General features: G+C 40.6%; 1 protein-coding gene across 50 annotated transcripts in view; it reads left to right on the top strand.

The window, feature by feature from the left end:
• Ank2 (ankyrin 2) overlaps positions 1 to 15,634 on the top strand; it is a 532,749-nt gene that overhangs the window by 491,681 nt on the left and 25,434 nt on the right. For 28 of the 50 annotated variants that reach the window (XM_057793904.1, XM_057793906.1, XM_057793908.1 and 25 more), the window contains 10 exons: positions 734 to 832; positions 1,803 to 1,957; positions 3,041 to 3,252; positions 3,786 to 3,990; positions 5,807 to 5,903; positions 7,092 to 7,320; positions 7,513 to 7,638; positions 9,210 to 9,332; positions 11,176 to 11,208; positions 13,200 to 13,221. In XM_057793904.1, coding sequence (XP_057649887.1) covers positions 734 to 832; positions 1,803 to 1,957; positions 3,041 to 3,252; positions 3,786 to 3,990; positions 5,807 to 5,903; positions 7,092 to 7,320; positions 7,513 to 7,638; positions 9,210 to 9,332; positions 11,176 to 11,208; positions 13,200 to 13,221 — 1,301 coding nt within the window. The remainder of the gene's footprint in view (positions 1 to 733; positions 833 to 1,802; positions 1,958 to 3,040; positions 3,253 to 3,785; positions 3,991 to 5,806; positions 5,904 to 7,091; positions 7,321 to 7,512; positions 7,639 to 9,209; positions 9,333 to 11,175; positions 11,209 to 13,199; positions 13,222 to 15,634) is intronic. The other 22 variants (XM_057793901.1, XM_057793899.1, XM_057793905.1 and 19 more) reach the window with 1 other exon arrangement.

Below are 15,634 nucleotides of genomic sequence, written 5' to 3'. Positions count from 1 at the left end.
TTTAAGTCTTGGTGCTTAAAACAGAGAGAGAAAAAAATCTTACTAATCAGGATTCCGTTTGATTGTTGTCAACATCACCCTGGGGGAGAAGATTTCTTGCTTTAGAACTCTGAAAACGTTCTAAAGCTTGTAATTTGGGACAAACTGTTAAGAGATTGCTCCAAATTAAAAAGGGGTGTGTTGCTAGTTCCCAGGTGTAGAAGGCACCTCTCCTTCGTCTTATCAGACAGAGCTTTGGAAAGAGCCTGTGAAGTTCTGGGTTGCCTCAGAAAATGTCACTATGGTTGGATTCTCTCGAGGTTCTTGCTGTTCCGTTTAGATCCTAGCTCCCCCCTGCTCAGGTAGTTGAAGGCTTTCGGTAACCCTCAAAGCTGTTGAGGAATATCTATGAAAACAGCAGGCTGCTGCACAGAGTTTTTATTATATTCCCAACAGTTTTGTCCTTCCAGGAGAGACATTTTTCCCCTCCATTTTTTTTTCTTTTGGCTAGTGCCCCGGCAGTGAACCTAAGTGGGAACAGACTTGACAGCCATGTGCTCCCCTGGCACAGAAGCACCTCCATTGTACACTCTGGGTCTCAGTTCCTGCTTCCTTGCTCTTTGTGACCAATGGAGGGGGCAGAACCAAACGCAGTGTGAAAGCAAACTTCACCCTGTGATGCTGGGGTTCTGTGGACACGGTACCTGAAGCTTACTTCTGTTCTTTCTTTCACTGCTGCTTTGGATGTACTCAGTAAACTTCACCTGCCAACGGCTCCTCCCCCACTTAATGAGGGAGAAAGTTTGGTCAGCCGCATCCTTCAGCTGGGGCCTCCTGGAACCAAATTCCTTGGGTAGGAGCGACTTAAAACAAATTGATGGCTGCTGGCCCCCATTCTTCTCCTTCTTCTGCGATATGATTTCTCTTTTCGTCATTGTGCCCATGACATGTCCCTCTCTATGATTTGAACTCTGTATGACCTATCTCTAGTGGACCATTTCTGACCCTTGTGGTATGTGACTTTTATTTTCGAGTGACGTTTTTATATCTTCTCCTTTTCAAGTGCTGTGACCTTCATTTTCGTTCAAGCATGAGACTTGCCTAGTTGTACTCTGTGCTAGTCCTGATGTGGTTCTGACGATTTTGGAGTCTGTATCAAAGCAACCTGGACTCAAACATGAAAGCCTCTGTCTATGTTGAGGATGAATGTGACCTAAAAAAAAAAAAATCACAGGACAGTGCATGTTCTGGATCCTGAGCATAATAGGCATTGGACAGTACTGGACTCTCGGCTGAGTGGCTCTTTAGGGCCACCCTGTGTGCACATGCCTATTGTTTTCCTGAATGAAGACAGTTTGAGCAAAAGTCACACGTGCATGGCTCACGAGCACACGTAGTTTACCTCCCTAACATCTCATTTATAGCACATTGAATTACGCAATGTATGAGCCATTTTCTTTCCTAACTCATGTTGTCATTTTGCACCTGTAGAACATGTTTTAAGAGATTGGCATACATCATAGACCTGCATGTACATTTCTTTTGGTTAAATGTGCTACACCTACATTTATCAAAGGAGACGTTCCAGAATGCCACATGCACTCACAGAGAAACAGCATTTGGCTTAAGGTAGCAGCATGAACCTGAGGACCAGTGCCCCTGTGTCACCCTCTGTTAGTCACTGGGCTCTGGAGGAAGGCCCACTGTGTACCTGCCCCCAGGATGAGCAGAATTCCAGGTCACTTTGCAACAGACAGTGTGGAGGTGCTTGTCTTGGAATGGGTTACCCTGTCTACACTGAGTGTTCTGCATTGCTATGTCAGCCCCGTGATCGTGGAGATTCCTCACTTTGCTGCCCTTCGAGGAAAGGAGAGGGAGCTGGTGGTTCTGCGCAGTGAAAATGGGGACAGCTGGAAAGAACACTTCTGTGAATACACGGAGGATGAACTGAACGAAATCCTCAATGGCATGGATGAAGGTATCTCTGGGTGAAGGGGACTGACAGAAATCTCAGGTGGAGACATGCCAGCTCTGCCCTGCTTTCAGAGCCTTAGCTGTCTGAGCACTTGTGCGCACACGCGTGTCTCTTGGGGTGTTTTACTCTGGCACACTGCCTGCTGGGCTCCGACTGCAGCAAGTTTCAATGCACAGCCCATCCATTTTCTTAACTGCGTCTATGATCAATTCAGGAAAATAAAGCCCTTTAAAGTATTAAATATCTTACTTTAACAAGAATAGTCAGCGTGATTCTTTTAAGGCAAACTTCTGTTGACTCTAAAACTAACAGGAGAATAGATGTTGTTTCATCACAAACAACTCTGCTCAAAACCTTTCAGCTTTCTACTATTAAAGAGAAAGGAACATTAAGTTCATTCAGTTATTCATATGGAGACTTAGTCTAATTTTCTGTATTTCTCTAAATACCTACACTAGAGCAACATAGAGTCCATGATCCCACCTTCTGCTCTTAGTATTTGGTAAGTCATTGGCATCAGAGAAATATTGAAAGCCTGATGTCACTACCGATGCCAATCACAGAGTCAAACCAAGTCACGAGACAGAATAGGTAATCAGAAAACTTACCCAATCACTGCAGCGTTTATTACTAGGCTGGTCCCCCAGAACCTAAAGGACCATGTATTTTCTTAAGATCACAAGAATTGGTCTTTGAACTAACTTTGAAATTTGCAAAGAAAAGGAGTTCCCATGCAGCTTCCTCTCTATCACGTGAACCAAGAATAACATATGTTCATTTCCGCTACAGATTTGCCTGCAAATGCCCTCACAGACACGGCACTGCACAGGCGCATCTGGCCCGAGATGCATTTCTTTCCCACTGTTCTGGAAAGGCCTAGGTTCCCCCAAAGTGTACCTGCAAACTGCGAGAGTTGAGAAAAGATCCCAGTATTTATGTATTTAGTGTAAGGATGGCCTTGTGTTTTAACATTTACCAAAGGGGAGCTTTGCTGCTCCCCCTGATTACTATTAACTGTGCCCTGAGTCTGCTAGAATGTTCTCAGGAGTCACTATTTTCATGAGGATGGATCATTTCTTGTCTCAGTGCTGGACAGTCCGGAGGACCTGGAAAAGAAACGAATCTGCCGCATCATCACTCGTGACTTCCCACAGTACTTTGCGGTGGTGTCGCGCATCAAACAGGACAGCAACCTGATTGGCCCAGAGGGCGGAGTGCTAAGCAGCACCGTGGTGTCGCAGGTGCAAGCTGTCTTCCCCGAGGGCGCGCTCACCAAGCGCATCCGTGTAGGTCTGCAGGTATGTACATGTAGGCGGCAGATGATACTGTGGGATTTTATTATCCGGGGTGCAATTAGGTTTTCACACGAGAGTTGAAATATCACCTAAATAAAGTTTCTGTGAGTGAACAAAGGCTAACACAAGAGACCAAAGAGCCACAAAATTGTGAGGGTTGGGCAGGTGAGATGACTCGGCTGGTGAAGGGGCTGGCTGCTGAGCCTGACTACCTGAATGCAGTTCTGGAAACCACACGATGGAAGATGAGACATGACTTCCTCAGGTTGTCTTCTAACCTGCGTATGTGGGCTATAGCATGCAACTTAGCCACACACACTTCTAACATGCAATAAATAAATAAAAATAAAATGTAATAATTTTTTTTCTAAATTGTGAGCGATTAATAGTGCTAAACTTAACAGCTACCACGTTCGAAATCCATTCACCTCATTTGTGAAATAATAAGCAATGTTTGTCTGGATGTGTTTGTTGACATTATGTAGGATACTATATAGTTCAATGTTTTTTTTTTCTTCTTCTTCTTCCCTTGAAAGGCTCAACCCATGCACAGTGAGTTGGTGAAGAAGATCCTAGGCAATAAAGCCACCTTCAGTCCCATAGTCACTTTGGAACCCAGGAGAAGGAAGTTTCATAAGCCTATCACCATGACGATTCCTGTTCCCAAAGCTTCAAGTGATGTCATGCTGAATGGTTTTGGGGGAGATGCACCAACCCTAAGATTACTCTGCAGCATTACAGGTGAAGCATATGTGACTATAGCATGGAGAGTTCTAGAAGACATTTAAATAATGGTAAAAAAAAAAAAAAAAACTAAGGACATGCCAGGTTAATTATGCCCTGAAAGCTGAGAATGTAGGCAAATGTCTGTGAGTCAGTATTTGGAAGGCTGAGGCTGGTGGATTATGAGTTCAAGGCCTATCTGGACAATATAACAAGACCTTGTATCAAAAAGCTGTGTGGTTAGATACATTAATTCAGGGAAAGCATGTTTAATTAACTAGGTGAACAAAAGGTTAAAAAAATATTTTCTCAGCCATATTTGTATATCAAACTATTATAATAGTATATATCAAGTATATATGTATGTATCAAGCATATATACTTGATATGCATAGTCATTTTAAAATAAATGTTTTAAATTTAATATTTGTAACCTACTGAGTTATTAGTGCTGTCCATATGTACATGGTATAGAGCCACCCACTAGCTGATAGACGTGGGCAACCCAATCTACCAAGTGACTGCCCCTCGAAGAAGAAAAGTGACCTTTTTTCCTTCCAGCAGTCATCGATTGCCAGCATCTCCTCATTTATGAGTGTTGTCTTGACGGCTCTTTCCTGTATATGCAGGAACTTTCCTGGGGGTAATCAAGTACAGGTGACCCAGTTCTGAGAGTTGAGCCGCCCAACAGCCTGTGTTCAGCAGCCAGCATCTCACAGCACTCCTCCCACCCCTTTATCCCTCCTTCTTCTTATTCCTCTTGTTCCTCTTCCGCAATGCTCCCTTGCCTGGGGGTGGGGGGGAGACGGGGTGATGTACTTGTCCCGCTCACAATGTCCTGTTCTTAGCACTGAGAGAAGGTATGCATCTCTGCCTTAACCATGACCTACACCAGTAAGGAGCTTCTCTGACCAAAGTTTACAGCTCTGGATAGAAACAGAACTATTTAGAAGGCCGTTTGATGATATAGTTTTTCTCCTAGGGCTTATGGCTTTTCTGTGACCATGTTTAGGGAACTATACATGCATTTCTTTCAGTGGAGCAGTCTCAAGCCAACCAAGAGAGCAGCTGGTTCCCCATCAACAGTCTGGTCACCATTGCACCAGTGGGCACATCGTGCCTGCCAGATCAATCTCGTAGCATGTGGGGTTCAGCACTGGATAAAATCATTGATTCTTTTTTCTTTTTCAGCAGTCTTTCTAGCAGGCCAAGATACACAATGCCTAGTAAACAGATATTCAAATAAATTCCCATAAATTTGCTTTTTTGAAGTGTCATTTTTTTAGTATGTAGTTTTGAGAGTTTGTACTCTCATTTTGATTTAATTAAATATACTTTTTTATTTCTTATTTTATTTCATTTTATTTTTTGCTTGTGGTGCTGGTGATTGAACCTAGGACATGTTATTTGCTAGAAAAGGCAAGCACTTTACTCCTGAGCTACGTATTCTTAGCCCTGAAAGTTGTTTTGTTTGGCTATCTTCTCTCTCTCTCTCTCTCTCTCTCTCTCTCTCTCTCTCTCTGTCTCTGTCTCTCCCTCCCTCCCTCCCTCCCTCCCTCCCTCCCTCCCTCCCTCCCTCCCTCCCTTTTTTCTTTTCTTTATTTCTTGGCAGTGAGGATTGAACATGTGGCTGGTCACACACTAGGCAAATGCTCTAACCTATAAGTTTGCTAACCTGTATCCCAGTTCATGCTAGTCTCATTGTGCCTTTTTGTGTGTGGAGGAACCACACAAACAAATAGTCAGAACTATGTTAAAAAAAAAAAAAAGACTTTATTTACAAGCTAGTATCTGGCATTTTGCCCAACCATCTTCCACAATCATGCTCTTTCAGGTGGAACCACGCCTGCGCAGTGGGAAGACATCACAGGAACAACGCCACTGACATTCGTCAATGAATGTGTTTCCTTTACAACCAACGTGTCTGCCAGGTATGTGTGTGCAGCCCAGAAAAGCCCACTCACTGAATTTCTTTCTTCCTCCCCAAAATGATCTTTTATTTTTGTTGTTTGATGTTTCTTAATTCTTTCAAGGGAATTTTGGTTGCGGTTGTTTAATATTAAGTTGGGCTTGCATTTATTTTGACTTGTATAGTAACACTACAATAACCAAGTCCTGCAGGCATTCAGATTAGATTCTTTGGAAAACACGTGTCTATCTGCTCTGGTGGTAGGATTCTGATGCTAGCTTTGGCAACCGCTCCTGGTACTTCCAGTCCCCAAGGAATGAAAAGTTTCCTGTTAGCCAACAATACATATGAAGAGTTGCTTTTTCAGTAGATTGACAAACACATAGTCAGTGTACCTTGCTTAGTGGCTAAAGAGTTACAATGTGTTATACACACTAACACATTTGTGTGATACACACCCTTAAGAGACTGAAGGTATCTTCCATTATTTCTTCTATTATTTCTTTTACATACAGTATTTGAATTCTAATATTTATTTTTATTCGTATAGTCTTTGATGGATAGATCAACATCTTCAAGTTTCTGGTTGTTCTGATTCAGTCTTGTTGGCGAGTTAGTCCCTTGGATGATGACGCAGTGAGGGCATGGCGTTGAATCGTCAGAAGATTAAATGAATAGCAGTGGAATCAAGGGAAAGAGTGCTCACTCAGAGAAATCTTTATCATACTGTTTGATACTGAACTTTTATTCCCAAAGATTCTAAAAGCCATCACTTTATATGTCAAGAAATTAATTATAAAGAAGAATTTTCAAGAAGAGAAACACAGCTAGAACATTTAAGTCAATCTTTTTGTTTGGTTTTATTTTGCTTTGGGAGATATATAATCTCTACTGGGTTTATTACTTATGCATGGTAGTATGCTACATAATGGCTTTTAGTTCTAAGTGTTTATTGTACATCGAGCATATTCCCTCTTCATCGTAACCAATCTTAAAAATCTGATATATCTCTCCTTCTTGATGCCTCCAGACTTACTGCCCATCCCTTATCTTCCTTGCCATTTCTGTCTTTGTTTCTTTTTTATCTCTTTCTCTCTCCTTTCTTTTTCAAGAAACATTTGGTGGCTATATTGATCATATTAAAGGAACTAAATTTTTTTCAAATGGCATACTTTAAACTTTAGGTAACTTGTTTTCTCTCTTTTTGTAGGTTCTGGCTGATAGATTGTCGACAGATTCAGGAATCTGTTTCCTTTGCATCGCAAGTGTATAGAGAAATTATCTGTGTACCATATATGGCCAAATTTGTAGTCTTTGCCAAATCACACGACCCCATTGAAGCCAGGTTGCGGTGCTTCTGTATGACAGATGATAAAGTAGATAAGACCCTTGAACAACAAGAAAACTTCTCTGAGGTGGCCAGGAGCAGGGATGTGGAGGTAAGAATATAGCCTTGCTGCATCCTGGGGCCTTGTCATGTATATGACAGATGGCAATGAGCAGTGTGAACATTGTTGTATGTATATTCTAAGAACTGAAGGTTCCAAGTACACTTACTACCTGTTTGTTATAAATAACATGAAAATGATTATAGCTATCTTAGTCCATGTTGGTTTTCTGTCTTATCTTAGGTATTAGAAGGAAAACCAATTTATGTTGATTGTTTTGGAAACCTGGTACCACTAACCAAGAGTGGCCAACATCATATATTCAGCTTTTTTGCCTTCAAAGAAAACAGACTTCCTCTCTTTGTCAAGGTAATGTATACATAAAACCAAAAATCAATTATGCATTTACATACATACATAAAGTCCAAGGGTTGTTTTTAGTTACTTTCATAATGAGAATATGCGCTTTCCAAACAGTTCCAGTGATTTTGAAACACATTTTACAAATGTTTACAAAAAGCATTCATTTTAGTTTATTCTTGAAGTTCAAAGTCAACTGTGTATTTTGATGAGAGAGCACATTTATGAGAGAAATGAGGACAAAGTATGACCAAGTAGAAACATTAATAACTGTTCCCCAGATGGAGCCTGATCTGTCTGTCTCTGTCTCTTTCTGTGTCTCCATCTCTCTGTGTTGCTGGGAATTAAACTTAGGGTTCACTCCTAGCTATTACTAGGCAGTGACTCTACTGGTGGCTTAAACTCCCACCCCTCCTGTTTGTTCACTGCTGTTACTTTTAGATATTCATACTTAAATTTTAAATGTATATGGATATCACTAATGTTGAGACCAAAAGAGCACTGGTAACTTTTTGTAGTAATTTCTCCAAAGACCCAGAATCTCATGGTCCAATAAGAAATCATTCTAGTTAGAGCTATAACTCCATGTACTTTCATCAATTCAACATATAGAAAGTTTGCTGTTGAATGGGTCCATTTACTAAGGGATACCCAGGGAAGTAAAAAGGCAGATAATAAAAGGGTGGGTATCATGGAAAAGGGGTCCGGGGAAAGAGGAGCTGTTGCTTAATACATGGAGACTTTCAGTTTGAGAAGCAATTCTGCATGCACATGGATGGTGGTGACAGCTATACAGCAAAATGCATGCACTGTCACCTCTGAATTATACACCTAAAATGGTTAAATACACCTGAAATGATGTTTCCCATTACAAAACCACAGTTAAAATAGAATGAAATTCTGATGTTGCAATGAACTTAAAAATATCCTAAGTCAGTAAAACACAGGGAAAATACTATATGAGTCCACTTTACAAAGCAGAGAAATCCATGGAGACCCAAAATTGTTTGAATGTTGTCAGGGACAAGGAGTGGTAGGTAAATGTGTCCTGGGCACAGTTTCTATCTGGGTGAATAGAAAGCTCTGGAAAATAGTGGTGATTGTACAACTTCATGAATGCGCTTCATAGCACTTAAAGATCATAGAAATGTATGGTTGTATGACAGGTATATTTTACCACAATCTCAAGAAATGCAAATTCATTTTGGCAACCTGATATACAGAAAAGTAACCACAGTTAGTGGTTATTTTGTATGTGAAACTTTATATAAGGTCTGAAGGGAATCCCATGCATGTGACTTAGCATGACGGTTAGCTTCATTGGACATTGCGTACATATCTAACCATCCTGGTAGCCACCTTAGTAGAAATACACTTTTTTCAGTCACACTTCATAAAGCAGCAATGCCTGAAAGTGTGATTGCAAACAATGATACCAAAATAGAAAGGGGAAGAGCTAGGAGTCTGTGGCTCCTATGTCCCTCCTTGAAGTGTCACTCCATTGTAATTATGTCCCCACCCCCCACTTCAACCTCATCTGATGTCAGACGTCAGTGAAACCCATGTCTTTCTTGTTCAAGGTACGTGATACAACTCAGGAACCTTGCGGGCGACTCTCATTCATGAAGGAACCCAAATCCACAAGAGGCCTGGTGCATCAAGCCATTTGCAACCTAAACATCACCCTGCCGATTTATGCGAAGGTATTGTGAACTCTGTAGTGTTCTCAGGGCAGTCCAGAAATTTGAGTTTCAACTTCTTTATAAGAGATATTCAGCACAAGAACATGTACACATTATTTTTGGTATCCTGCCCCTTCAGTGATTTTGTTTTTCAATTCAGTAAAGAAAAAATCAGTTCTCGCCTTCTTTGGCATTTAATGCACTTTTATGGAGGCTTTTATTTTTATATAGTAGTTATGGCAGGGAAAAAAATTAGTTTTAATTTTAATGCCCTTTGAGCTGGGTTTTAAAGAAAAAGCAATTGGCAATTTTTCTGTTCTTGTTTCTCTGTGCATTCCTGAGACCACATGGTGCCTTACCTCCCACCAGGATGCTAGTGTGCTAGTTATTGCTCACTACCCACTCAGCTGGGTCAGCTTAAAGGTTCGAAGCATACGACTCGTGTTTTAGCTTTGCCTGAAGTAATTACCTGTTTATATTATAACCTGTCCTGTTTAAATGGAGTAAGAATTTTAAACTAACTTTTCAGTTAATTTAACATGAGCAGGATAAAAATATCCTCTTGACAGGAGGAGTACATTTGATGCAACACCAGAAAGACTTTCGTTAATTTCTGATGCAAGTCTACCTAATATTACTTTCAATCTAACCCTTTCTTGATGGCATTATATGTTGACTATTACTAGGGTATCAAAAAAGGTGGCTGAATCAGTTAAGTGACATGGGGAATCTTATTCTGAAAGCTTTTTTCCCCCCTTTAAACTAATACCATTTAAATAGCCAGCTGCAGACGGCAGTCTGTGTGTAGCTGCTACAGATGTTCAGTTTGTTCTGCACTTGGCAAAGGACTGAATAGTGGGTGATGGATGGGAAGTAGGGAAATGCTTAAACTTTCACTCCTGAATCTGCAGAACCAAGAATTCTCTATATTACTTTTACCTCCTCATAGTTGCCACAGAATGTATTGGTTTAAATATTCAGTCTTGGAAATAGATACCAGTTTTATAGAAGAAGGCACTTAGCGTATGTTTTATGTTGTTACTTCTTCTTAATAATTAAAAACAGAAATTGAGTATCTATTTCCATATATGATATTCATGATGTTCCAATGCCATTGAAATGTAGCAGCAGATAGATCAACCATGAAATGTGATCTAATTGCAATCCCGTGACACAAATGCACCTTGGTGTTTAGCCTCTGGAGGCAGAGTAGCAGTTAAGAGCCACAGGAGAGCTGCACAGGCCACCCAGAGATATAGTATGAACATGCTATGATGGGTCTCCAGGCTCTCCATGTTCTGTGAGAGAAAGCATTTACTTCATTCTGTATTTTTTGAGACGAGATACAGTACACAGTGTTATTAATGCTATGGTGGTCAGGGGTGGTTTTCTATTTAGTCACTCAAGATGAAAAGAATAAAATGCCAAACATTGCATCTTTAAGATATACTAAAAATGTAGTAGATAATAAAACTTGTGTAGTGCCCGAGTATTGAAAACACTTGCAGCATAAACTTACTGATGCTGTTTGACAGTTTCAGTCAGTCCCATTATAACTGGGGTAATGTCATCATCACCTTTCCTGTGAATCAATTCCACCAGACACATTAAATATCAAGCTTTGGGCTGTTGGTAACTGCAGGTCAGGAATTGGTATATTTGTCATTTGTGTGTGTGTGTGTCTTTGAATGTATAAACTTTGATCAATCTTCTTTAGCTGTCTTCTATAAACTATTTAAGAAAGCAGCCTGAGTGTACTGTGTGCCTGCCTTGATGCTTGCAGATGGACGTATTTACTCTTTTCCTCTAAACGTTTCTTCCTTCTCCCTTTTTTCCATCTTGCACGGCATCTTGGGGCATCCAGGAGTCTGAGTCAGATCAAGAGCAGGAGGAAGAGGTAATTTTACAACAGCGTCACGTATTCCTGGCTCTGTCATTGCTGGAGCCGCTAAGATGAGCATGTGGTTGACCTCTAAGTTTTGGAGAGTAGGCAGCTAATTTTAGCAATTAGACGAGCAGAATTTTAGTCGACCTCCCTACTCCTATTTTTTTTTTCATCTTGTGAATGGCAGAGAACCGCAGTTTCCTTTTTTTGTTTTTATTTTAACTCTCTATGTAATAGTATGTATTTCTCTGCCACTCCTAAAGGCCAGGCCGTTGTCTTGGTGACACACAAAGGCTAGACTGATGGTGTCTGAAGGTGACAGTGAGCAGACACATGGTTGGCTTTGTAGCTCTCATAACCTCACTAGCAGCAAAGTTTTCCTGAAGCGGGGCCTGTGATGACATCAGCACTCTGGCAATTACTAGGGTGTGTGCTGGTGTATTTTGAGGGTTCTTGAATCTTCTCGGCTCTAATCTGCAGTGTGCAGATTTGTTCATGTGTAGTTTATGTAAATTAAAGTTAGTACTTTTACGAGTGCACTGTGGTCCTAACACCATGGCCGAGAATCACCAAGACTAGCCAACCTTCAGTCCATTCATTAGACTCCACGATCATGATACAAACATATATTTATAATTAGCATCCCTCATAAAGTGTATTTGCAGACCTCAGTGTTCCACCCACCTCACCAGCATGGGTTTCTCTCACCTATCTTCTGTGTGAAGTTACATACAGATGTAGAAAACAAGTTCTAAAGGTGACATCTTGAAACAAGTAGATATCTGAGTGATATCCCTATAGATTCTTAAAGCAAATATATGTTTCTCTTCTTTTTAACAGTCTGAAAACACCCATTATTAAAACAGAAATGAAAGAAATTATTGAAAAACTCCTTATATTCATCCATGAATATAAGAACTCCTGTTTCCTGTCTGTGCTCAACTGTTTCCAAACTAATTATCACTAGTGCATACATTTTTAATATGCCTTCATTTTTAAATGTTTATGCTAATGTGCCCGAAATGTAAAAATACAAAGAAAAGCACAATAAATGTTCTGTGCCCACCAACTTCAAATGCATGGCCTTAGTCCAGAGGACTGCCACCATTACCCCCTTCTGTCATAGGAAGCTAGAGAATAGAGGTGAACTGGCAGTCACATGCGCCAACAGATGTGGGACTGGTCATTTCCTGTGTGGGTCACTGTCACATACACAATGTCCTTCTGTGCTCAGGGGTTCTGTCTCCCTGGCTCCTGAGATGTGACACCTCCACCCCATCCTTAAAGAGCATAAAAATGGTGAAACCAGCCGGGCGGTGGTGGCGCACGCCTTTAATTCTAGCACTCGGGAGGCAGAGGCAGGCGGATCTCTGTGAGTTCGAGACCAGCCTGGTCTACAAGAGCTAGTTCCAGGACAGGCTCCAAAACCACAGAGAAACCCTGTCTCGAAAAACAAAACAAAACAAAACAAAAAAAAAAAATGGTGAAACCAATTTTGCTATGTTCACAACTGAGCCATTTCCATTAGATATGTGGTTGTTTCCTGTGAAATACTTTCAGGAAGTTTCTGTTTTTCCTAAAAGGAACGTGTGAACAGCTCTGGAGCAGTTTGGAGCAGTGTTGTTAGGAAATGACTTCTGTAGAATTTATCACCCAGGATGCTTTGCCATTCTTTTTTTTTTTTTCTCATTAAATTGGAACTTACTGCTTAAGACTGACTTCACCTTTTCCATGACCTTTTCCCTAATATGCATTTTCTTACATCAAACACAGTCGGGTTGCCTCTTCCCAAGAGTAACATATTCTTCCTGTAGTTTCTAGAAATGATGTATGAATATGTGTTTATTTATATATACAAAACTATAGCCGATGTCTTTGACTTTCTCTTAGTATATGTTGTCACTCCTATGTGCATAACCACAAATAGGATTTTACTATGCACATAAGCGACTCTGAGCCAAGAGCTGTTTGTAACCATTGAATTTGTGTATGTTTTCTTTCAGATCGGTATGACATCAGAAAAAAGTAAGACTTTGAATAAAATTGAGTTTGTTTGAAAGCTGGCTGTAATGAAAAGTAGCATGAATTAAGATGCAAGCTAGTTGCCATTACTAACCACTATAATAATTACATTTTTATATAGTTCTTATTAATCATTAATGTTTACTTATAAAAGCAGCTTGGCCAGTTAAATCATAACTATGCCTAATTTGTGAATTAATTAGCATTAAATGCAATGATTATTCATTAAGCATTCACTTTCTTTTGACATTCCTGTAACCCTGGCATTGCTGTCAAGCTTGTTTAGAAAGCCACCCCACCGTTTTGTCCATCTGTTAGCGTAACATTGCCACCTCATTTTTTTTCCTGCACTGACATGACAGTATTACTTTTTACATAAAGCTACAGTGGCCTCTGTAAAGAGCCTTGCCTCTGGAAGAACGCCTACAAAAGCGATACTGTCTCAGAGTTCTGAGCCGAAGCTCACGCGCCCCCCCCCCCCCGCCATACCCACCCTCCTTGCCCTCTTACTGTGGTGAAGTATACCTAAGTCTTTAGGTGAGAGCTAACAGAATTTTGTGAAAATTTCCAAAGGGGAGGGGGGGGACACAAAAAGAAAAGAATGCAAAAATTAAAGAATACTGGGTGCAATTACTGATCACAGCGTGGTTATATTTAGATAACAATTCAAAATCCCAACAAGATCTAATATAGTAGCATTCCTGAGTTCACCAGAGGTTTGTAATGATCTAGCCACTTGTGTAGAAACCCAAGTTGAATTTTTTTTCCCACCATATGCCTTAAACACTTGAGAAAAATATTCTAATTTTTAATCTTATTAAGTATTAAGATTTATGTTGATTCATCTTACCCCAGGGTAGCATTCCCGAAAGGAAAGTACACAGAGTCTTATGTCGTGGTCATCTTGCCCTAGATGGTTAGGTTAGTCACTTTTGTGGTGCTGCTATAAAACACATGAACAAAGCAACTTACAATGAAAAGTCTTTTGTGGGGCTTACGGTTGCTGAGAGTTAGAGTCTGTGATAGCAGAGCAGGGGTAGTAGGTGGCAGACTGCTGGACTCTGGAAACCACCAACGGGCAGAGAGAGCACTCTGGTCCTAGTGACACACTTCCTCCAGCAAGGCCATACCTCCTAAGCCTCACCAAACAAACGTCACCTAGAGACTAAGTACCCCAAACTTTATATAAAGGCAGGTCTCATTCAAAACATCACGCTGGCGACCTACAGGCCTGTTCTCCTTGAAGTCTTAGTTCATTGTAATTTACTGGTGTCCTGTTGGATTGACTTTAACTGGGGCTTATCCTTATGTCCCAGCTCATTCAAGACGAAACTCTGAGATTCTGATGTCTTCAATAATATATATGATAAGCCGGGCAGTGGTGGCGCACGCCTTTAATCCCAGCACTCGGGAGGCAGAGGCAGGTGGATCTCTGTGAGTTCGAGACCAGCCTGGTCTACAAGAGCTAGTTCCAGGACAGGCTCCAAAACCACAGAGAAACCCCGTCTCGAAAAACAAAAACAAAAACAAAAACAAAAAAATATATATATATATATGATAAACATATCAGCATTACTATAAATTGATTTTAATATATTTTATATATAGCACATGTGTCTAATCAAATGTGCTAGCCTCTAAACACATACAAATTCTCTCTAGAGAAGACAATTTTGCTTATTCCACATATTATTGTTGCCTTCATTGGTTTTTTTTTTTTTTAAGTGCTTTTATTTTCTCTTCCTCTTCCTTCTATAGGGCTATTGTATTGACTTAATGAAATGTAAATGAAGTGGCGCCTTCATTTACTCCTTTGTACAAGCTAGTCAGAGTTAAAATTATTGGTATGGGTCAGTTAAAAAAATAGTAATGTTCCCATGTTGCTATAATACCATGGGTTCTCTTGAATGACACCTAGATACTTAGAATATCTTCCAGATTTCAAAGGCAGATTCATGCTTGGTTTTGTTTTAAAGACAACCACTACAGAGTTTTCACATGGCCATAAAATAACATCCAAAGAAGGGTTCTTTTAGTAAGGCCTTTACTGAAGTTTTTATGTAAGCCAACACCGAGAGTTTCTTGCGTTTGTCGTGATTAAAGGAGCCCCACCCCACCTGTGACTCCAGTATTCCGCACAGACCCCCGCACAGACTGGTAGGGAGTAACTATGCTTCATCACAGTAACGTTTTCCATTTTGTTCTAATTTCTCACCTCCCTCCTTGCCTGCACTTTCCTGCAAGGTGACCCCTGCCCAGCAGCTTTACTCCACCTTTGCTCTGCATGGAAATAACTTGGCTTACATCAACTATGTGTGTGTCCTGTGTGACTGTCTCTAATTTGGGTTTGCCACGCATCACCTTTTAACTCTGGCCTCACGTAAACGTTCCGTCTCAGCTGTTGTTTCCGTCATTT

This window comes from Chionomys nivalis, chromosome 18, assembly GCF_950005125.1.
Source record: "Chionomys nivalis chromosome 18, mChiNiv1.1, whole genome shotgun sequence".
Taxonomy (NCBI): Eukaryota; Metazoa; Chordata; class Mammalia; order Rodentia; family Cricetidae; genus Chionomys; species Chionomys nivalis.
The sequence above is the reverse complement of the archived record's forward strand: the minus strand, read 5'-3'. Positions and strand labels throughout refer to the sequence as shown.